A 23,349-nucleotide genomic window follows, 5' to 3' on the forward strand; every position below is an offset into this window, starting at 1 on the left:
AGCTCTTCTGTGAGATTATTCCAAGGCAGAAGTAGTTTTAGAGCCCCTTCCCTTTGGTAAACTCTGCTGTGCCAAACAAGGATTCCTGGGAAACCTGTGACCTTGTGGTCTATCTAAGTGATGCTGGGGAAATACCTAGACAAACTGCATTCAGAATATACTCAAAGTGAGCTTTATAGGGAGAACAAGCAAATGCAATTAAGCTAAAAAATACAACTGTGTTCAGTGCACAGAAAAAACAAGAAGTTGAAAATATATAAACAGTCAGGCTGAGAGGCCTCTGAAAATAAGCAAACACAAGCTAGAAAACTATGGATTAAAAAGAAAATCAAACTATTGAAGGTACTCTTTCTATCAAATAGATAATGAATTTGATGATATTTTAAAAACTTCTACAATCCTGGAGTATTTTTGTGTCAGTTTCTTCAGAAAGGTCCAAGAAAAAAAATGTTTTTACAGTAATTATTTAAATGAACAAAATTCCTAAAGAGTTTCTAACTATATATATTTAGAATACCTATGCACAGTATGTGTTAAAGAAATGACCACCTAATTAAATGGATAATTCATCTGTATCAGACTTGAAAATGTATTGATCATTTAATTTTAATTCCTGTCTAACTACCTACAAACCTGTGATCTGAAAAATGGGTCTGAAGCATGTTAAGAACAGGATGTCCTTGCATTGTTTTTATTTTGTATCACGGGTTATTTTGTAAATGTTGCACCTGTTTTTCTCATGGCCATTACACAGTTCAGAGTTATGTTGAATAGCAAGTGGGTGTTATATTGCAAGATTAACCAGAAAAACACAGCATTTGAAATCACAGTGTTCACCCTACTGCAGGTTTAATTCAGAAAACCATGTATGACTTGAATTTGCTCCCAGTTATCATATAAAAATTGCGCTGGATTTTTACCCAAATCAGTTTATGCTGAATAATCTTGTTTTCTCAAGTCCTGAAAAGGCAAACTACACATTTGCCTAGTAGCAATAGGCATTATTTACTGCTTTGACTGACTTGGGATACTTAAGGGGTCAAATAAGACCAGCTTGACTCAGACTATATTCACATCTGGGCATATTATCAACAGGCAAATGGATCTGTTGTTAAGCATTGTATGTGAACAGTACCTCTAGCAACTCACAGTGTGACCTTACCTGAAACTGGAATGTTGCTGCATACATATTTTTGCAGACTTTATGATTTACATGGCGCAACATGACAGCAGCAGCAGAAACTGCTTTCTTGACTGCAGCAACATATCACTTACCTTCCTCTCCAGAAGTGAGTATTTTCTCAGTTGCAGTTTCTTACAGTACTGTGAGGACAATGCCGAAAGCAGAAAAAAAGAGGATTACTTCTCAGCTAAAGAACTCTTATTTTTCTGTAACACCCACTGATCCATACTAGTCTCTCTTGTGTTCTTTGCTCCAGAACCTAATTCCAAAGAGAACTTCAGGAGAGAGAGACAGAGTATGAGAGGTGAAGCATTTATTCTGTCATACACTGTACTCAAGAGAGTAGTACGTTATGTCACTGCTAAGCAATATTTTTACAAGGACTCTTGGGCTACATGCATGTTTGTATGTATACACACATTGTAGTATCTACAGAGCAGCTCAGGATGGGCCATACACCTGTAGAACTGTTAGTAACTCCCTAATATCAAAAGTAAATGGGGGCTTGGTCACATTACATTGACTCAAAAGGCACCGACTTTTTGGGAGGAGTTGCCAACATGAACAAGTTTGTGATATGTAGTTTTTCTCCCACAGAAAAAAAAAGAGTTTTCAAAATGTGTTGTGTTGGAAAGTCTTGTTTGGCAAAAATGCTATTTCCTATGATAAATTTGGTTTACAAATACTTTATGATTAGCATTTACATTATGACTGAAAGTGTATACAAATAATATATTCATTTTCTTTATCATTGCTAGGTACTTCTAATGTGTTGCCACATCCTTTGAGAGCAAAGCAGGACTTGTGCTTATTTATTTAGATCGTTGGGGTCTTTCAGGCTCTTCATTAGGCATCCAGATGTTAAGTTATACCCTGAACAAGAAAGATCACTGATACCATTAAAGGCAGATAGAAGTGGACAAATGGGGAGGAAATTCAGGGAAATAAGTAAGCACTATTCATGTCAAAAACAATTTTTTGCCAGGTAGATAAGGAGATAATTTACTGGGAAATGCTCCACATATATAGGAGAAGTCACTTGGCTATTTATTTGAAATTTCTGCAAGTTGTCAGTAGATACCAGGATAAGATAGTGATCTGAGGTGGGCAATGACATATTGATGGATGTTTTGGCTCATCTTAAAGTTATCTGTTGCTGTTTAGATCATCTCAAAAGACCTCAATAAAGTGTAGGAGCTTTATTGCACTAGTTCTTTATGTTTGCATAGCATCCACTAAAGGTGGCTTTGTTTTCAGGGCTGCCATACTGAACAAAGCTCTGCATACTTCCTAATATTGATAGGAATGATTCCTCTAATTTCAGTGAGAAGGCTAATTGTAGTACAGATTAATACAAGTGTAAGAGTTTGCATGATAAAGGCCTAGAGACATTATATAGACCATTCTTCTCCCAGAGCATGGAAATAAAAGGTTCACCACAGAACATACTGGATGAGGACATGGTTTCTGCATGCTTTGTGCACAGCCTTACATTCTATCAAGTATATGTTGTTCAAATTGATATAAGATATTGGCATTCCTTGTGAAAGTTTATTTCTCTTGAATTTGGAAATATTAGAAACAAATTCTTTACTGTGAGGGTGGTGAGGCACTGGAACAAGTTGCTCAGAGAAATTGTGGATGCCCCATCCCTAGAACTGTTCAAGGCCAGGTTGGATGGAGCTCTGAGGAACCTGGTCTAGCGGGAAGTGTCCCTGCCCATGGCAGGGAACTACTACTAGGTGGTCTTTAAGGTTCCTTCCAAGCCAAACCATTCTATGATTGTATGATTTCACAATCCCATAGTTGTTATCAATCCTCTGAGGACAGAACTAGATTCTCTTGCAGAACTTAACTGCATTTTAACTAGGGGGACTATTGTCTACATGTTGCATTCCACTTCTTTCCTGCTCGATAAAAGCTATCCAGAAATGCATTCCAGAAATCTGGTTGCTTGGTTTCATGCTCTACAAGCAATGGTTACCATAGTGTTTTAGAAAAATACCTTTTCAGGAAGCAGAAATGTAATCAAATGCAGTCCACTGAAGTTGTTCTGAATGAACCATCTGTTAACAAATTGGAAGTAATGCATTTATAGATTAAATGATTAGTAACCTTTAATTTCCCATTACAGCCAGAAAAATAGGAAAAAGAGGACATGAGAATATCTTGAGAAGCATCCCTTTAGGTACCCTACCCTTTGAATGCACCTCATTACCAATGTCTTGTGACAGTGTTATAAACTGACTCTGTTCAGCAACCAAGCCTCTCTGGAAAGCAAACCAGACAGTTCCCTCCACCCAGACTGAGCACATTTCTGTAGATACTTATCTCTGAGCCACTGGAACAATTAATGCCTCCCAGTTTTGAAGCCAGGATATACCCAGTACTGATCAAAACTGTTATATTCATACTGGAATGCTCTTGTCCAAATGTTGCTTTACATGTTTTTGTTGGAATAAAAAAAATACAAATTCTCGTCTTTGATCCCAAAGACCTAGGCAATTGTACAAATTTAAAGTAAAATCCCTATAATGTTCTTAAGTCTGTGCAGTCTATGTAAACTAGTAGATCAGAATTCCAGGCAGAAGTTGAAATAGGACTCAGTACTCTTTGTCCCAATGTGAAACAAGAAATAAAGGTCTTCTATTTATTGCTAGGAAAGATAAAACCACCATCTAGGGACATGACCCTTGTTGGTCCTCTGAAATCTCCTTTGTGCTGTTCAGTCATTCAGTATTGAAAATTTCAAACAAACGACTAACACACTGTGCTATCTGGTTTTGGTTAATGGTCCAACATATTTCATGTTCTTCAATAATCATTCTGTGCTTATTTATAATACATCACCCTTCGTCCAAGTCTGCAGCTTTGGCTGTCAAGTGTGAATTAGAACCACGTCTTAAATTCAGATGTATTTTCAGCTACACTATGGTAATATTGGCTGTGGTGAGGCTCCTGTCTCCCCACCAAGAAAACAATTTGGTATTAACATGAAATTCACAGTGTTATATATTAACTGGGACAGCAGATACATGTATTAGCATGAAATTCAGTGAGCTGTGAACTCATGAATCATTGCTGAATTCATTTATTACATATGTATACCTAATGTTTGGCATTTACTTTTATTCAGGACTTTCTGAGAAAATGTTCTTAGCTGATTTGCCATATCAAAATCTTACAAATGTTTTCTCCAGTAAAGAACTTAATTCTGATAGAAATGGACAATGATCTGATACCAAGGATCTGGTAGCTAAGATACTCAACTGATTGCATGAAAACTCAGTACTGAGTTGAGTACCCTGTGCTGGTAAGTTGTGAAAAAGTCTTGTGAAAGGAAGACTGGCTGTACACAGGAATATTACCAAAACGTGTGAGACAAAAACTAAAGAAATGTCCTTGTGTGATTGCACAATGCGAATTTCACATAGTGTGGAACTGTAATTTGATAAAGAGATAAAGACCTCTGCTATGAGGAAAGGCTGAGAGAACTGGGATTGTTCAGCCTGGAAAAGAGAAGGCTTTGGAGTGATCTAATTGTGGCCTTCCAGTACCTGAAGGGAGCCTAAAAGAAAAGCAGAGACTATTTGCAAGAGCCTGGTGTGACAGGACAAGGGGGCATGGCTTCAAACTGAAAGAGAGTAGGTTTAGATTAGATATTAGGAAGAAACTCTCTGCTGTGAGGGTGGTGAGGCACTGGCACAGGTTTCCCAGAGAAGCTGTGGATGCCCCATTCCCTGGAAGTGTTCGAGGCCAGGCTGGATGGGGCTCTAAACAACCTGGTGTAGTGGAACTTGTCCCTGGCCGTGGCATGGGGGGCTAGAACAGGCTTATCTTTAAGATCCTTTCCAACCCAAACCATTCTATGATTCTTTGATTTTGAGCCATGTGTGCTCTAAATTTTCTGAAAAGCAATCTAGTGTAATTAGCATTGCTTGACTCCAAACACAAGTTTTCTGTTCTTCCTGTGAGTTATCGCTTCGAAACAACACAGTACCTTTTCTGCAATGACACCAACCACCCACAATGTGCCTTTTTATCTGTTTGACTTTGTACAGAAAATGCCAATTCATTGAAAAGAAAGCTGCTTGCATTAGCAAAATTTCCTTTTAAAAAAAATATTGGAAAAGGACATTGGAAAAGCTACTGTCTAGATATTTTCAACAACCAAAGTTAATTTTTGTATTTTAAATAACTTTTCAGACCTGTAACCTATATTTAATGTATAAATAGTTCCCTTCTCCACAATTCAATAACCTGTAAATTATACATGTATAGTGGAAGTAGGAGTTAAGATCCAGAGTCCTCTCCCCTGCCTTTGATCACTCATAGCCTGCTCAATCTTATGAGAAGGCTCCATGCCTTTGATCTCATCTGCCTCCTTCTCTATGTTGTTCGGGTTATCTGAGGATGTTGATTATTTTGAAGTGTACGTTTTCCTCACAAAATTGTGCCAATTCAAACTAAAAAAAATTTGAAAGAGTAGCCATTTGTACTAAAAATACTGAAGAAGTCAAAATCCAGACTGAATATTTAAAATATTTTAATGTACAAAGTGTTAATTGCTCCAGTAGAAAAGTACTTTAAAATCTAGATTTGAAGGATTGTGCTGTTTGGAGTGAGATTATTTTGCAGACTTGAGAATTCACAGTAGAGAAATTGAAAAGGGTTATATATAAAACTGTTTCCTGTACAGTTTTAATGATTTTTGCTGCAAACTAATTGATTCTTTAGTCTGCTGAATCAAAAACACACCTTACCTTGGTCTATAATTCACGTTTGTTCTTTTCAACTAAGAGTTATGACCTGACCAGGTTTTTTTTAGCTAACAGAACTCAACCTGCTAGCAATGTAACCCAGCAAAGTGTATGCATAGGTCCCATATTTTTTAATTAAATTAACAAAATGTGTGGGGTATTTCTGGATATGGTACATATATATCTGCCTGCAAAGCATTCTGATGTTTTGGAAAGTACTGCCCAGGTTTGTAGGAATGTAAGGACCTGAAGCTGTATGTAATGTCCTTCCTGAAATAATTAATCATGTTTCAATGCCCACGAACTCTGGCATATTGAGGTGTAAGACTGTGTCATTTATGGTAGCTGAGGGATAGGTGACACACAGCTTGTGTTCTACCGAAGTCTACTTTTGGCTCAAGGCAGCTAAACAAAAATACTCCTCTTAAATAATATTCTATAAGATTTTAAGGTATGAGCAGCCAGGATTCGTACATGGTCATATGGGAAAAGTGTGCATTAAAAACATAAAAAATGTCTATCACTGATGGAAAAATCAATGGTACAAAGAATACCCTTCTGACACCCTTTATATACCAGTTATTCAGGCCAAGAATGAGTTCTAGGAAAAATAAGTGCCCCTGGAGGACCTTTGCTACACAACCTGCTGGACAGTGGGGAGCAAGAAGTCATCTGAGCTTTCCACCGAGTTACATCTGTGCAGTGCCAGACCCATGAGGGTTTTTTGTTCTTAAGCTTGGAGGGGGTTGCTGTTGTGATGGTGTTCTCTACATGTAGGCCTGCAGCTCTACTAAGCATTGCTGCAGTTTTTGGAGGGGAGCATTGGGATGGGAGTTAACACTGGGACAGCTCTAGGCACTAAGGACGGTGCTAAATCAAGTAATAGTAAAACAGTTTCTGTCTTCAATTCTGTCTATACTTGTCCTTGTCTTGAAGAGGTGTTAGGGAAAGAAGCAGACATTGTTTTCTTTGTCACAAGAAGAAGGCATGTAAGGAATTATTTGTTGTTTACTCTCCTTGATAGCTGATGCTCTGTGTGCACTGTCCCCCTACTCTAATGACCAGGAACTATATTAAGGTATGAGACCCCTGGTGGCCTAGTGGTTAGCGTGCAGGACTTTCACTGCTGCGACCACGCGTTCAAATCCCGGTCTCCTGGCCTGATGGAGGTCGTTAGCCCTGTGAGGCCATCCATCTATGAGAAGGACACTCTAAACAAACCTACGTCCTGAGGACCTCACTGCCATTGTCCAAGCTTGCTTGGCCCCGGCAGATGAACCTTAGGATTAAAGGGTGGGCACAGTTCAGCGCAGGCTGTGTCTCACCTAAAAAATCCATTGCGCAGGCTGGAAAGGTAAAAGACCTTTCCCCAAATCTTCGTTCGCGAAGATGGGCCATTATTATTATATTAAGGTATCTTTGGATTTTAATTTTCAAAGGTAGTGGCCAAGTTGGTGTAAACTGTGTGGATGGTATTTAGAAATCATCTGATTCAAGGGTAATACTTATGATTCAGTACAATGTACTTAACACTGAGCAATGTCAGGTATTCTATGCTCTGTACAGTAATGACAAATTGTTTATGAAAACAAGTTAACCTTTAGTTCCTTTGGCTCTGGTACTGGTAAAAACATTTAACTGCCGTGTTACTTAGGGAGTTTGAAGAGTGATTTGCTAAAAGTTGGGGGAGAGATGATGCTTCAGATTTTTTTTCATCTGCTGAATGATAATGATAATGCTCAGTCATATTTGTACTTAGATCTGGAAGAGACAAACAAGATAAAGAGAATGAACAAAGTGTTTTTCTATGTCTAAGACTGGGTGTATATGTATATTGAATGTTTTACCTCTTGCTGTGAATTTATTTAATATTTCTGGAGTGACAGTGGTGAAGTAAAAGGGAGCTGAAACATGTATGTTGAAGAAAATGTCTGTGGCAAAACTCTTCCTAGCATCGGATTTGGCTTGATACAACACGACAGCATTTTTACCTGACTGAGTCACTGTGTTGTTGTTTGTGGAGAAAGTGCCATATCTTTTTGTGCCTGTAATAGACAAAGCTTTTCTAAGGTATGGGAAATGGTGATTTAGCCTGGATTTTGCTTGGGCCTTGCTATGGACTCCTCTCTGGACTCCTCCAGCACTGCAGCCATGCTGCTTATTCTACAAGTGTGCTTCCCTGTGAAGAACAGAAGGTTATCTCCTTTTTGTTCTGAGTTCTTTCTTCATACTGTGCAAGAGTTACTGGAAAAGGCTCATCTGAATTTTCAGTATCTGTTTCAATTCATTATATTTGTACCCTTTGATATTTATGAGTATCTGCACTCTTAAGGGAAGAGCTAATCTTAAAACATCCATGAATAAGGCTTTGCTTGCAGGAACAAGAGTATCGGATGTGCACTATTCAGTTTTGTTGCTACTTATTTTTAATTTTCTTTCTGCAGTAGCAAAGCAGAAAGAAGGTTGTGAAGATCAGGTGCCCAACCATACAGACGAAGTGACCAAAAACTTAAATAAGTTGCAGACAACAGAGTGAAAAGTTTTGAGAAGGAATTTAAAACAAAATTGTTCATGAAAATTTCAGAAAGGAGAAAATTACACTTAAATTTGTGATGAATGACATCTCTGGCTCTTACCATAGAGCATCTTGCTTAAGTCTCTTAATTCGGTGCTGTTAACCTTAAGGCAGAAAAAAACAGAAGGCCTAGTGCCATTTGAGGATAAAATTAAAGTAACAAGCAGATGATAAATTTTAATTTGCATGCATTTTACAAATAATTTTTGTCACCTCTATATACTAGGGACTTTGAGAATGTAATCTGCAGAGCAGGACCATTTTATTCTAGTATTATGCCATGCAATACAGTATGTTAAAGTTATCCAGAAATGTGCAATATATCCACCACTTGCATGTCCTCATTGCTTTGTATGTTTTCAGCTTTTAACTTGTAGTTTTATAGTTTTAAGCTTGCTAGTTTTGTTTTCCTGTTCAAGAAAAACCATGTGAAAGAGCAGATTCCCATCATCTCTGTCACTTCACTCCAACACTGTTGCTGTGTTTCTTTCCCATTCTCTCTCAGGTTTGCTCTCATATCTTGTGTGGGTTGCCATTGCCCAGGGAAGGTCCTGATTTTTTTCTTTCCAGTTGATTTGCAAACTGCCTCTTAAGCTAAGAAGATTGGGTCGATGGTTTTTCTGTGGGAGTTGAGTACAGACATAGAAACCATGTTCGTCTGTGAACAGAAACCCTCAGCCCAGCCCAAATTTCCTGTCCTCCTTGCCTTCCCCTTTCTGCCTCCTGAGTAGAGGAAGGATTGGTGGGTGTCCTCTTCTCCCATGGAGAGGCTGGTCCTGTGCAGCCTCCTTCCTCCCTGCCAGTTGTGGATGAAGAGGGCCAGGCGCTCCCATAGATATATCTTTTTAGTTCCTTTTGTGTTGCCCCTGTATTAGTTCATAGGCAAAGCACTCTGAGGTTCATCTACGTCTCTAATTGTTGTCAGGCACATATGCAAGTGATTTTTTTTAACAGCTTTTTAACATCCTTCTTGAATATTGGTGAAGTCAGTACTCATTACTGAGGGCCAGCCACATGTTGAAGTGTTTTTCCGCACATGGAAAATAAAAAAAGACTATGTAGGATGCTGTGCCTGTCATCCCTCAAAAGCTGCTGCTCAAATTTGCCCAGCTCAGACTGTCTATTATTTGTAATTAGTGGCAAACACCCTTCTGAGATCTGAAAGTCGGACTGTTCCCTTGTCCTTTTCACATACCACCACTGATAGTAATAGTAGTAAATTTGAACAGGATATGAATTCATTGCTGTTTAGTTGGAGGCTTCTGCTCAATTCTAATGAAACCATTATTTTTCACAGTGATGCAAAATGCACCTGGGTTTGTAGGTTGCACCCTTGTGAGGGGTTCTGTTGGAGACACTGATGTATTATGGCCTAAACATTTTTATGGTTGATGGTAAAATATAAGGTGGGATGAACTGGAGTCCCATGTGCCCTGTTAGAAAAAAAAAGTAAAACTCTAGTCTGATCTGTTTGCTCAAATCAACAAGAGGTCTACTAAAACGATAAAATGTAATCTCAAGTTTCAGTTTCTACATAATTGTTAATGAAAGATATTTGGCTGTCTGAGTTTTATGAGCCTGAAGAAATTAATTTATTTTTAAATAATCTCTGAGATATATTATTAAATCTCAAAGTTATTTGTGGGAGAATCCACCTATGTTTCATTTTATGGCTGAGGCATAATAACATGCAGAGTTTGCTTGTGGTCCTTGGAAGTCAGGGTGATCCCTGTGGTCTTGTGGCAAGTAGCTGGAGTGATAAGCATCATTTCCACTTACTGGTAGCACCTACTGAGCCATCTTTAGCTCACAGGAAAACAAAAACGGTTTATGGACTCAAAACCACGCACACGGCATTTCACTCTGGAAGACCATTTGAGAAAGCTTGAACCAGGTCATTGCATCAGAGAGCTTTCCTCCAGCTGTGGGCCCTTGAAAACCTTCAAATCTGGAAAAGAGAGGGACTAAGCCATGGACTGGTTTACTGGGGCCATAGTAAGTTCTCTGTTGTCAGACATCTCCCACCAGTTGACCAGAGAAGGGCTGAGCCCAGGTGCAATGGCTCAGCAGGTGGAGCAGGATCACTTCCATCCCCTGATGTTGTACTCAGCACCTCCTCACAGCCCCTTGCCACTGTTGGGCCATAGTGGCTGCACCTTCTCCCCAGCACAGGTCCCAACAGCACTGCCCCTTGTCATTCATAGAGGCTACCCCGAACACTGTCCTCCCAGCCACACCTACCCTCCCAGAAACCTGGATGGAGGCCTCTGGGGTGTGCCAGGAGCAAGACAGAGGCTGACTCACACTGCCAGGCTGCCCCTTGCACTGCCCTAGTCCCAGCTGGGGGTGCAGCCCCTGCAGCCCTCCCTCTGAGGGCTGTGCCACCATCATAACCATCTTCCTCTACTTCAAAGCCCCCATTCTCACACTTCCTTCCTTCGGCAATGAACCTTCAATTTCCTCCAGGTAAATAAAGTGAAAACTGGAAAGAACTGTAGAACAAAGCATAAAAGTAGCTGAGCTGGAGAGTTACGGCCCACAATGTCCCTGGGAATGGGTTTTCCTGTCCTCCCGCTGCGGTTCCTAGCCTGCTGTGTCCAACTTTGTTTGCCTTTCCTTCTCAGTGTTTGGCTGTAAGCTCTCTAGTGTGCAAACCTCCTCTCTACAGGAGCATTTATAGTGATGCTAATAGGTAGAGAGGCTCCTCCCATGGCTCTGTTTTTATTAATGGGAAGATCAGAGAAATTACCACTTTTTAACGTTGCCTTTGCAGTAGCTACTAAGTTTCATGGCGTAGAAACAGTGAGCTCATTTGCTCACAACACGGAGCTCTGAGGTCAATTCTTCTGTATGAGGTTTTCAGGTGCTGGGCAAGCATGTTTATTGCTCAGTAGGTTACGTGATATTTTCATTTGGAAGTGACATTTTACGTGACATTTTACTTTAAAACAATTACTGGGCAAAATTGAAATTTCAGGTCTGTATCAAAAGAGTAATGTCTATTACTTAGTCTGTTTAGTAACTTGCATCGTTTATAAATTCTGCCTGATTGCATCTCTTTTCACAAAATCCAGTTTAAATGCATTTTGAAGAAGGGAGGGTGCCGGCTGGTTTCAAATGTGCTGGTTTGCAAACTTGCAGACCAGCTGTCCTACTCACTAGTGAAGATAAGAGGGCTCAGATGAAGGGTTTTGTGCTGCTGGAAACACAACCAGTTTTCTCAGGAGATTGCTTTGAGGGAGATTGCAGCAATATTGCATCCCCACAGTTACTGGTGGGTATTGCCGCACGCATGTATTATTTGTGCTAGATAAAATCAGGAGGTAATAAAGACAGGTAAAAAGAAAGGATGAGAGATCTGCTGTGTAGTTTTTTTTCCTTTCTTTTTCTTTTTTTTTCTTAGGGAGAAAAAAATGTCCAGGGGATGCCACATTAACTTGGGGAGAAGCAAGTGCTGCTTTAAATCAGAAAATTTGTGTTATACCAAGTGCTTTATTTTGGGAACCATTTCAGTATGTTATGAAGGAAAGTTGCAGACTAGGCATGTTTACTAGACCTTTAATTGCTACATTTAGGAGAAAGGCGCTTTTTTTCTTCTTCTTCTTCCCTCCCCCCTCCCCTTTTTAACGACAAGAAGCCAGAGTTTGCTGTGCAAATGAAGCAGGCTTTGCAAGAATCAGATTCACTTTGGACGACTCTTCACATTCCTCGTCATCATTACATTAGGCAGCACAATTCCATCTCTGGTTGATGGGCAGAAAAAGTGGGCAGCCTGCCAGGTAGACGTTTCCATGGCTCCCAACCCCCAAAGGTGATGCGTTTTTCAGCTAATTCAATGAAGAGTGGGCTGAACTTTGGGTATAAACTAGACAATAGCTGCCTTCGCAGTATCAGCAGAATGGTTTATGGGAATGCACTCCACATTTGGCAGAGCATCATGTGACCTTACGGCTGAGATTTTGTGATGGTGCCAACGGAGACTTGGAAAGCGGTGCCCGTTCTGACTTTTTTCCTCTTTTCTTACATGGCTCAGAAAATGGTGGATCTTAATACTTGACTTTAGCCAGACTCAGCAAGCGATTGAGCTTTGAAGCACAACTTTGCCTTTATTCTGGCTTTTTTGGCACACCACCAGGAGGCTGTCCCTTTCACGCCTGATAAATTCTGCTTCTTATCTCCAAATAGAAAAAAAAAAAGAAAGAAAATATAAGCAGAATATTTATACTCCATAACTGCGTTTTAAAACTACACATTTTATTTTTTTTTATTGATGGTGTGTAGTTTAGAGGGTCTCAAGGATAGAAGTTTTTTTTTATTTTTCTGGTGGCTTTCTCTTTTTTTTTTTCCTTCCTCCTGTTTAATGAACAGGCGTTTGAACCGGGCAAACGGGGCGACAGCATTGAACATGAGCTCATTGCAGCGTAGTGTAGCAAACTGGCACCCTGCCTTTTCACCCCTTTGCTCGGGCAGATTTGTACAATCCCCATTTATAAAACCGGCGCAGGGGAGAGGTGAATTTTCTGGTCTCTCCCCACCTCTTGTCCTGTGCAGGCAGTTGCGGCAAGGATTGGTGCAGCTTTTGCGCAGTGCTTTGTGCCTGGAATTCCGAGAAGAGCGAGAGAGAGAGAAGACAGGCATCCTGGTCTTCTTCCGAGAAAGAACAGGAGCCCTGAGAAGAAGAAACAAATCTGAGTTTGTCCTACATACAAGAGTGCAGGGAAAAAAAAAAAAAAGTGACTCTCCTGCTTCCAAAAAAAAAAAAAATCTGGCATGTTTCACTACAGAGGCATCAGGACGTGTTAGAGCTTCTTAAAACAGTGTAACAAAATGAACACAGGAGATTTTAAGTAAAAAAAAAGGAAAAAAACGAAAAAAGAAAGAAGGAGTGAATTTTTTGTTTGTTTGCTTGTTTTTTTCACTATTGCTCATATAGCAGTATTTGGCACTGGGTGAAAACGTACCTTTCATATCAGGTATAGCTTCTGTTTCTTTTTTTCCTCTTTTTCTTTTTTTTTTTAAGTTGTTTTAAACATGTTGTTTTGCAACTGAGTTCTTGTGTATTAATTTTAACGTAGTCAGCTGTTCACACTTTTTAAAACTAACTTTTTTGGGTGTGTGTTTGATCTAATACTGCTGAAAATAGAAAGTAAACAAAAAATTGAGGGTCTATAGAAGTGGTTAGGCACATTTTGTCTTAGCTAAGCACTGGAGTTATGCAAAGACCTTAATGTTACATTTACTCAGTTGAAGCTTTGGTTATCTCTAAGAAAGTTGTGGGTATTTAGATCTGGTTGCTAAGGAAATTAAATTCTTTTTTTACAGTGTGACTCATGCTTTCACTTTCTAAAGAGGAGAAGTGGAAAAAAAAAGTGTTAAACTGCAGGAAAGGATCGCTCTTGTAGCCAGTATATTAAAGTTGTTATTGAGTTAATTCAAATATGAGTTTCTTACAGTTTGTATCTAAATCCATTACAAAGAAATCAGTGTGATAAGCACTGGAATAAAAGGCACATTATTGGGACATTCATGAAGTACGCCTGGTTTGCAGCTAGTAACAGTGACTATTTTAAGATGTTCGGTAAAGCAGCACTTGTCCAGGAATAGCTGAAAATAGTATTTAAAATACCCATTCAGAATATTTGTGATAAGTGCATGTACAGTTAAAGTAAGTTTTGAGCATGTGACACTTTAGTAGAGATTTTTTTCTTAAGGCGTTTGTCTGTCTGTTGTAACATATTCCTAGGCAATTAGAAGAGTGTGTAACAAAATTCATTCTGACTGACAGATTTTGAAAAGCTCAGCCAAATCGGTGTTTTATGTAGCTTGGATTTATTTATTTTTTTTTATATTTTCCTAGTCTTTTTAATTTATGTTAAAAATACAGATGTCCTCAGCTCAAAATTACTTTGAAATTGCAGTATCTCTTTCGTCAGGAACTCTTATAGTTTGAGGTTTTTTTCAAAATGTTCATGATGTGTGTGTGTCTAATAAAAAGCTTTATGAATGTATTATGGCTTTACAAAATAGAATTGTTTTAACATGTACTTCATTTTTTATACATTACTGATTAGACAGTAACTTCTAAGATTATATGCCAATTTTGCTACTTTATATTTTTATTGTTCTGCAATGAATTCTGGGAAATTGCTGAATAGAGACCTTATATATATATGACACAAACACCTCCATATACGCATTTTGGACCAGAAAGTATTTCTTAGATTTGTGGTGATCCTGCCCTCCCCAATAGTTTTGTTGGAATAGTTTTGTTTGTCATTCGTACCTAAGCCTGTTGAGAAACCAAGGCTTGCATTAGCTTAAAATAACTTTTCAGTATTCTCTATTTGGTCATACTAATCACTTTCCCCCTCCCATGATTTTTTGTAAATGTTTTTTGATTTAAACCACATACTTTATCCCAGTATTTTTGTGAAGTTCCGGGCTAAATTACCTAATTGTATTCACTGTCTGATAAAAGTTCTCCCTTTTACGTCTGCTCCCTCCCTTCTGAAATTCCTAATATAAATTAAGTATTTACAGGGTGAGAAAAGCCTAGGAAATACTAAATGAAAGATTCCCTTTGCCAATGTGTGCGTGTTCACAGCATGTCTTCCCATGGCCCTGAGGAGGGGCATCAGCAGTGTATCGGGTTTATATCTTAAAAGCATAATTACTAATTTTGTGTACGTTTCATGTTGTTCAGAAAACACTTCACATAAAGCAAATATTTCAAAATATTTCTCTCGCCTTTTTTTTTTTTATTTTAGTGAAAGAAAAAAGTAAAAATGAAAAAAGAAAATGAAGAAGTTAATTATACCAGAAATCAACGAAGGTAATACAGTGATCTTGAAATTTTTTTTGTTAAAAAATAAAGCTATTAGCAAGAATATGAAGCAGTTTAGATTTTAATAAATTATTTCCTTAAGAGAGCCTACAAATATAATTTCAGATATGTGCATTACACTTTTGTTCTTGTTACTTTCTGTTGGGAATGTTGCAGTTTATGTAGATGTAGCTGTACAAAGCTGTGGCTTTATACTGTATGTTTACATGAAGTTTTAGAATTAATTGAAAAGTTAAAACATAATTTGTTTTTGGTTATGCCTAGTAAATATATTATATATAATATATTTCCTAGTATGTTCATATCACTAGTATATTTATAATACATATATTTTTTTGCTAGTATGTAACTATAACACAGTGACAATTACTTTTGAAATGTGGAATATCTCTTCTATTCACAAAAAAAAAAAAGAAAATTGGAAAAGCAATTTTACAGCGCTTATGAAATCATTCAGTAAGTTGTATATGCAGTCTGCATACTTATTTTTGATACTAGGATAGCTCTTCTAGTTTGAAGTCTTGTCTTTACATATTCTATCTCCTCAGTGTCAGCAGAAAACAGCTATAAAAATACCATTCCTTCTGAATGCTGAAGTGTTGCACATAAAGTGAAAGCAGGTTTAAAAGAGATTGTTCTAGAAAAATAAAATAACATTATTTTAAAATGCAAAAGGGTGTGCTTGAGCATGCAACATTTAATCCAGCAAGTTTAAAAAAAAAGAAAAGGAAAAGGTAATTCACTAATTTACAGCCGTCATTACTGAACTTAAAATACATGTTGCAGTCTGCAAGAAAATGAAACATTGCCCTGATAAAAAAACTTTGCTGTTGACAACATTTATTTTCCTAGAAGGAATTTTGTCCAACTAACAATGGCAGAATTAGGCCTTTGGTGGAAACTAGTGGAAGGAAGGCATTAAAATGGTATTGAGACGCAGATTTCAGTACCCTGCTGAAATCAAAAGGCACCTTTCTATGGCACCTGGTTTTAAAATTATACTTGTATCTTATGCCTGTATTTTACAAATGCGTTTGTGGTGGTATTGTTAAAAGTTATTCTGATGTGTGAGATGTTCTGCTTCAAGGTGCAGTGTTTGTCAGTGCTTTCGTTTAGAATATGAAAGTTATAAAACTGTCTGTATCTCACCTTTCTGAATTACTGGTTATTGCTCCAAAGGACCTGTTTTCAGTCTGTTGTGTGGAGTACCCCTGCTTTTAGTGTGTGATAATTTGTATCCTATGCTTGCCAGTCACAAGAAGGAAGGATTTGTTGTAGGCATTAACCCTGGAGTTTTACAAGATCGCGTTTCCACTTGCATTCCTGTTGTTAGGGAATCGCATTGATGAGAGGATTAGTGAATAAAATATACAAATCAACCTCTTTGCTTTGATTAATAGCCGTTGTTTAATCAACAAGTTATTGTCAAGCAGTATATAGCTGCGGTGTAAGTTGAAGAAATAGCTAAGCAGTCTTCGTAATGTTGTATGGGAGCAGCACTCCAGTGTGCCTCATGCTTGTTGGATTTGGTGGGGTGATTTTTATTTTGAGTTGTAGCACATGGTATGAGCTCAGACACAAAGGACAAACCTGTATTGTTTACTTCTATGTCATGTCCAATTATTGATTCCAGTCTTGCCTGCTGTGCGCACACTATAGTCAGGTGCAAGTTGGGAGTTGAGGATTCATTGTTAAGGCAAAGGGTGCGCAAAAGGATGTTAATTCCTGCTGAAGACAAACAATGCTGTGCCATCAATCTGTAAAAAAAAAGTAAAATAGGTTTTCTTCCATTTTCAAAAAGAAACTAGTTACAAATCATTGCCTTGTTTGTTGCCTCCGCCATTTATGCAGTTAAACTTGAAGCAGCCTTCTTTGCAGTAGATGGTAATATTTTCCGTCTTGAATACTCATTCTTATATCACGTCATATGTTTGTTTGTATAAAGTCTTCCGCGTCTCCCTTTAAAAGGAAAATTGTAATCAGCGATGCCAATTGGCATAAACCCGTAGATCCGATCTTGTGTTGAAACGCACTGCACAAGCTCGCTTCTATGGGTCTGTGTCAGTGTGGTGATCTGGCAGAGGTCTGTGTAGCACACATCTGACAACAAGCCCAAATGAGTGTGCAAAACTATACTGGGTTTGGAATGCTTCTCTTGTCCATTGCCTTATCTTCAAACTTGATTAAGTGATTTGTTCTTTTATCGGTTGCTTTAAGCACACTTGGCTTAATATCTTATTAAAATTTAGAAAGAAGTGTGAGGGAACTGTAGGGTTTCCAATGAGGGAGTGTAGGATATACCGTTTCCTGGCTTTATTAAATATACCATTGCATGGTATTACACTCAAAAAAAATGTAGAAAAACCAAGAAGATTTTTGTACTTTATTTTTATTGTAAAATAAGGCCAAATATCAATTTCTTTCCAGAAATGTAGTTGGGCTTGCGTCATTCCCATCAAATATGTATGTATATATATATACGCACGCAACACACGTATATATCTTTATACATATATAAACGGCATAGAACAGAAATTCTACCTCTGCAGTAGAAAAACCTATCTAAGAATATGTCTTTTTGTCTGAAAAGTGGGGAATAACTGCAGTTGAAAGCCTACCCCCATGGGAAATATATAGGCCTATTTCAAAGAAAGGCTGAAGAAGTGAAGAAGACTTTATGGTCACCGTCGGAAGCTGTGTGCATCCGGGTTGAGGTAGTAGGTTGTATGGTTTAGAGTTACACCCTGGGAGTTAACTGTACAACCTTCTAGCTTTCCTTGGAGCACACTTGAGCCATCGAGGAATTCATCACCACTTTAATCTGATCAGGGAAAGTATGCAAAAAAGGTATTGTTTCATGGCTGTACATAATGAACACTCTGAGGCTTTATTGATGTTGAAATAGTCCTGATGACTTGATTATTTCATTTAAATCCTGTTATGAACAATGCTGACACGTTGTCTTAATGGGCTGTGACTATGTACTGCAGACACTTAAGGAAAGACTGATGATTATTTTTATGCCATTAACAGGAAAGCTTTAAAAGTTTATTTTGATTTATAAATTCGGGAAAATATCAAGTATTTAATGCTTCGTTCTTTCTTCATGGAAACAGCTTATCCCACACAGTTGTTTTTTCATTTCTGTTGTTACATAGGTTCACAATTTTTAGAAATGAGGAATTTTTTTCTGTCCTTATAATACTTTCCAAAAAATATTTCATGCTGCTGCTTGGATAGTAGCAGGCAATGTCACAAGTTGATCCTGGTCTTCCTTGGATTTACAATATTCTTGCTTTGTGCCTGAACAACTCGGTGTTTTAAACTCAGATCCAAATGACCTGCAGACCCACCTGTGTTCCCACTTTGTGGAGATTCATGTGCTGCTCAACCCAGTCCCACTCTGGGATCTCAGCCCCCATGTCCTTACACAGCATGTCAGGCTGACCCTGAACCACAATGCCTTTGTCTTTTTTGGCCCAGAATTAAGTTCTGGTTCATCTTCCCAACTCAGCAGGACTTGGAGAAGTCACACTCCCTGTGTGAATGGTTCCCAAAGCGCTGGAAACTGATGACAGTGGCGCTTCCCAGCACTGGGTGGTTTTACCCGTGTGGTCCAGGTGCCGTAGACAAAATCATCCCTCCTCAGTCCTGGTGTTCTCTGTATGTTTGTGTACCTTTTCTTAAAAAAAAATCTTGTAAGATCTGCACATCCCATGAGCAGGTGTCCTAACCAAAAGAGAAAAAGGACTGAGTGTTTTTGCAGTTTATCCATTCCCAGTAAAAGCTATGAAGCAAGAAGGAAAAAGACTGTGCCTACATATTCATCATGATTTTTTAAGTGAGAGCTGCTTCTGAAAATGACCTCAAAGATGAGGTCTCCTCAATGTGGTGGAACACACTGCTGCCAAAGTCGAAGCATCTGGACAAGGCAGTGACGCTCATTCCAAAATAGTTGGGAAAAACTGATACTGTATGTTTCCACATACTTTTCCATAAAAAGTAAAAGGAGTATTATTTTCAAGAATATTAATTTATAATTTAAGACAGTAATAGTGATAATTTTGATGGAAAATGATTTAAGTTTGTTGATATAAAGCAAAAGAGCGGAGCAACGCCCCTGTGGTGCTCTACTCAGGGGGACACCACTGATGTGGGCCATGGGCAGGCCAGACTCCCATGGGATAGGGAAAGTGTGAAACACGGCTGTTCCACATGGGGTGAGGGTTCTGGTCCTGGAGCTCCCAAGTTAACAGCAAGTAGTTCTTTCTTCAGGGTATTTTGAACCCCTGCGTTTCTGGCTTTACTTTTATTGGAAGTGAACATAACAAGATGTTCAATATTTCCAGTGTTTCATTAGTTTATGTTCTGCATCAGCAAGGAAAGTTAAGAATGTTTATTTTAAGTGGATTTGAGAATTGATTGTGTTTTGGTTATTGTTTTCTTTCCATATCTGTCTATTCAAAAAATCACTTGCTTACAGGCCCCTCTTTCTATCTCAGCTTAAGACTTACCTTACCACTCTCCTAGATAAGGAAGCAAAAAGGAGATGAAAATGGATTTAGTCTCTCTTTTTAACAGCATTTATTTTCCGTGATGATTGTTTGTGATAGGAAATTGGTAAAGAGGATCTGTAGGACAGGTGGATTTTAAGCCTAACTTTAAGTATATGGGACAGAGGAGAGATGAGGTTGAGTGAATCAAAGCTACTCCAAGTTAATGGAAAATGCTTAAGGGAGCAGTGGCTAAATAGAGGGATAGAGAGGAGACTTCCATCAACCAATGAAACTTAACAGGGACCACTCTCAATCTGAATAAAAACTGTCATATCCTCTGTGGATTCAAAAGGACCCTGGTCACCAGTATGTTTTCTTCTTTTTCTATTTTAATTTTTTTCTTTTGTAGTTTAAGTTCACCGGAAAGAAACATTGTAATTGCTGGTTTCTGCCAACAGAGCAACAGGTGTTCAAATCCTTTTATATTAATTCTTCAATTAGTTGCAAAATAAGGGGAATTGTTTATACTAAGCTGAACTGAATAGAAATGACTGATGCAGAAAATGTGGGAATGTTTCATCTGTCCTTCAAAGGCATGATAAATTTGTAATTCTATCAGGCATAGTTGCAGGTTGCTATGCAAATTTTCAGTGCAGCATCACCAGCTTTAATGAATATACATTTTCTCTATTTCTTTCTCTGTTCTTTAATTTAAGATTTTTGCCCTGTAATGTGCAATACATTGTTTTGGTAAGAGTTATCAAGTTACGAGCAAAAATGAATGAGACTGTGAGGTAATTTTGAAGCGGATTAAGGTAGAGAATGAAAAACAAAGGGGAAAAAAGCTCTATTAAGAACAGCTGAATGGAGTTAAATCTTCTGTGATTTCATTTTAAAGTCATAAAACATATTGTCTGTTTTAGGTGAAGTCTGGCATTTTTCACCTTTACAGTGTGCTTGGAATATTAGTCAGTCACGTAGGCTCAGCATTACACTGCTATGATGATTCCATAGTAAATAAATGCACTTTGTAACATGTAACACATGGATATGTTCCAATCTAGGGCCCATCTGAGAGTGTTCATTCCTGTAAGCAAGCTGTAACATTGTCATCCTTGTGCCTTTATGTTGCTTCTTGCATTTGGGAGAAGTCTCCGTTAGGATATTTGGGGAAAATTTTGAGATCCAACTGACCTGCAACTCCCAGTGGTTTCTTCAGGAGACACAGGTCGCCAGTCTTTCCCAAGTTTGGTCCTACAGAAAAACTGCCTGCAGAGGCGCTGACCTGCCCAGCACCCTCCTGCTTGCCACAATTTCCTCGGTAAAGATCAAGCGTTATCCATGGCTTAGCCCTGCTTCCCAACACAGAAACTTGCATCATGGTAAAAATGCACTTTAATGCCAGGTCCTGTTTGTCTTTAGAGCTAAGTCACTTCAGAGAGCTGAGGAGCATTTGTATTTCCTTCTGCAGCCCAGAGTGCCTGTGTCCAGAGCCAGGGCCAGAGAAAACAGAGTTAAAGGGACATTTCCGAGTTAATAACTGTGGGTCAGATGCACTAATAGAGCCTGGATGTTTTGGTTCAAGCCATTTTGAGGCCTTTCTGTGGAATAAAGCTACCATTAATCCAGTTTACCAGAGGAGGTAAAGTAAGTTATTAGTAATTTTACTGTGTTGAAATAGCACAGAAAAGTCAAAATATACGAGTGAATTTCTCTTCTTGTTGTTTCCCTTCAGCAAAAGAAAATGCCGAGTTTCACTTGGTCTCATACTTTGTTTAAATTCCTAGTCTTCAAAAAAGTTAAAGTTCTTAAGAGATTTTTAGATACAGAATGTGGTAAAATATTTTAAAGCAATCCCAGGAAAGGTTTTCCTTGCAGTTCTATCCTTTAAAAATGACAAACAGCTCTTAGGAATCTCTAAAACTTGTTTATTGAAGCTCTTCAACAAGAGACCTATGATAGGTTGCTCAACTGATAAAGTTGGAATAGAAGCGCACCTGAAATTTTTCAAATTTTTTGAATATGTTTTCATATGACATTCATTTATCTATTAAGATCAGCTTCTGGTATTTTTAATAAAACTAAAACTAAATACATCTGGCAGGCCCTGTTTAAATGTGAGTATTGCTTTTATAGCAGCTAAATACAAATTTGAAAAGCTAATGCTTTTGCATTATGTAGTGCAGAAAAATTACATCATTTCTGCTTTGTCTCTTCTCACATAGTAAAAATATTTGTATCAGAGTGATTTTTTTTGTAGAGTTTACTTTTGCATAAGGCTTCTGAATATTTCACAGAATCATAGAATGGTTCAGTTTGAAAGGGACCACAGTTGATCATCTGGTCCCACCTCCCTTCTCAAGCAGGGTCATCCCAGAGCACATCTGGATTGCATCCAGAAGGTTTGGTAATATCTCCAGTGAGGGAGACTCCACACCCTCTCTGGGCAGCCTGTTTCAGTGCACAGTCACTGCACAATAAAGCAGTTTTTCCTCATATTCAGGTGGAACTTCCAACTGTATTTTATTGTAATATATATAATTTATATGGAAATTTCAGGCAAATTTTGTTGTCTTTTTTCCTCCACCTCTTCTTTTATGCTACTTCTAGAAATAGTAAGATCAAGCCTCGCACTGATGAAGTCTTTTCAAGAATACTTGCAAAATCATAGTGGAAAGTCAAACATGAGGCTTCTCTTTTCCTGGTGTGACATTCTCATATGTTCGGAAATACCCGTTTCCTTATCCCTTCTTTTACAAATTGGCATGTTATTTGATCTTACAGAAAAAATAGGCATGTATCTCTTTGCTCTCTACTGACTTTGTTGTACTTGCTTTTGAATGGAAAGATCTTACCCCTAAAAACCTGTATTTGGAGGCTTTCTGGCTATTGTAGTTGTTTGGCTTGGGTAAGACTGATGCTGGTGTGCACCAGTCGTTGCACCAAGAGTCTCAGTGAAAGGGCACAGATACAGAACGCAAAATAATCATTTTTTAAGAGTCAGAACAGTCTTGTGTACTACCTGCTTTGCTTTTATGGCTGAATGAAAAGGGAAGGGTGTACATTTTGCATTCTCTTATATGTAGTTAACATACATATATTATGCCTGTATTGCTTTTATCTGAATGTTCTGAGTCCTCTCAACTAAACTTTATGTCCATGGTTGAGCGTGATTTATCTGGGTCAATATGCAGTTTGTCTGGGAAATGCAGCTCCCTCCATTTTACTCTAGGTTTTCACTTTTTCACTGGTCCTTTTTTTATTCTTTATTTCCTGACATGATGATAGTCCTGAAATGAATGTAAAACTTTGCAGACATGCTGGCAACAGGGTTGCATTGGGACTGATGCCGTGTTTGTAAGGTTAGTAGAAACCAAAGTTTGCTCCATGACTCCTCTCTGTCATGACTTGCCAGCTCAGGAAGGAGCACAGACTGTTTGGTAGCACAATCTTTGTAGTCTGCCTTGAGATCATGGGATTGGATTTGCTCA

At 38.3% G+C, this 23,349-nt stretch overlaps 1 protein-coding gene across 15 annotated transcripts in view; it reads left to right on the forward strand.

Annotated features, from left to right (window-relative positions):
* The window catches only part of LOC113966595, a 290,519-nt gene that overhangs the window by 236,357 nt on the left and 30,813 nt on the right, over window positions 1-23,349 (forward strand). For 9 of the 15 annotated variants that reach the window (XR_003533882.1, XM_027681488.1, XM_027681491.1 and 6 more), the window contains one exon: window positions 13,070-13,282. Coding sequence is in view for 8 of the 15 variants with exons in the window: in XM_027681488.1 (XP_027537289.1) it covers window positions 13,070-13,210 (141 nt within the window). In the remaining 7 variants the exon portion in view is untranslated. Of the gene's footprint in view, window positions 1-13,069; window positions 13,283-15,285; window positions 15,351-23,349 lie in introns of those variants that run through there. The other 6 variants (XR_003533884.1, XR_003533886.1, XR_003533887.1 and 3 more) reach the window with 1 other exon arrangement.

This window comes from Neopelma chrysocephalum, unplaced genomic scaffold (genome assembly GCF_003984885.1).
Source record: "Neopelma chrysocephalum unplaced genomic scaffold, ASM398488v2 Primary Assembly neopelma1_60, whole genome shotgun sequence".
In the NCBI taxonomy this organism is placed as follows: Eukaryota; Metazoa; Chordata; class Aves; order Passeriformes; family Pipridae; genus Neopelma; species Neopelma chrysocephalum.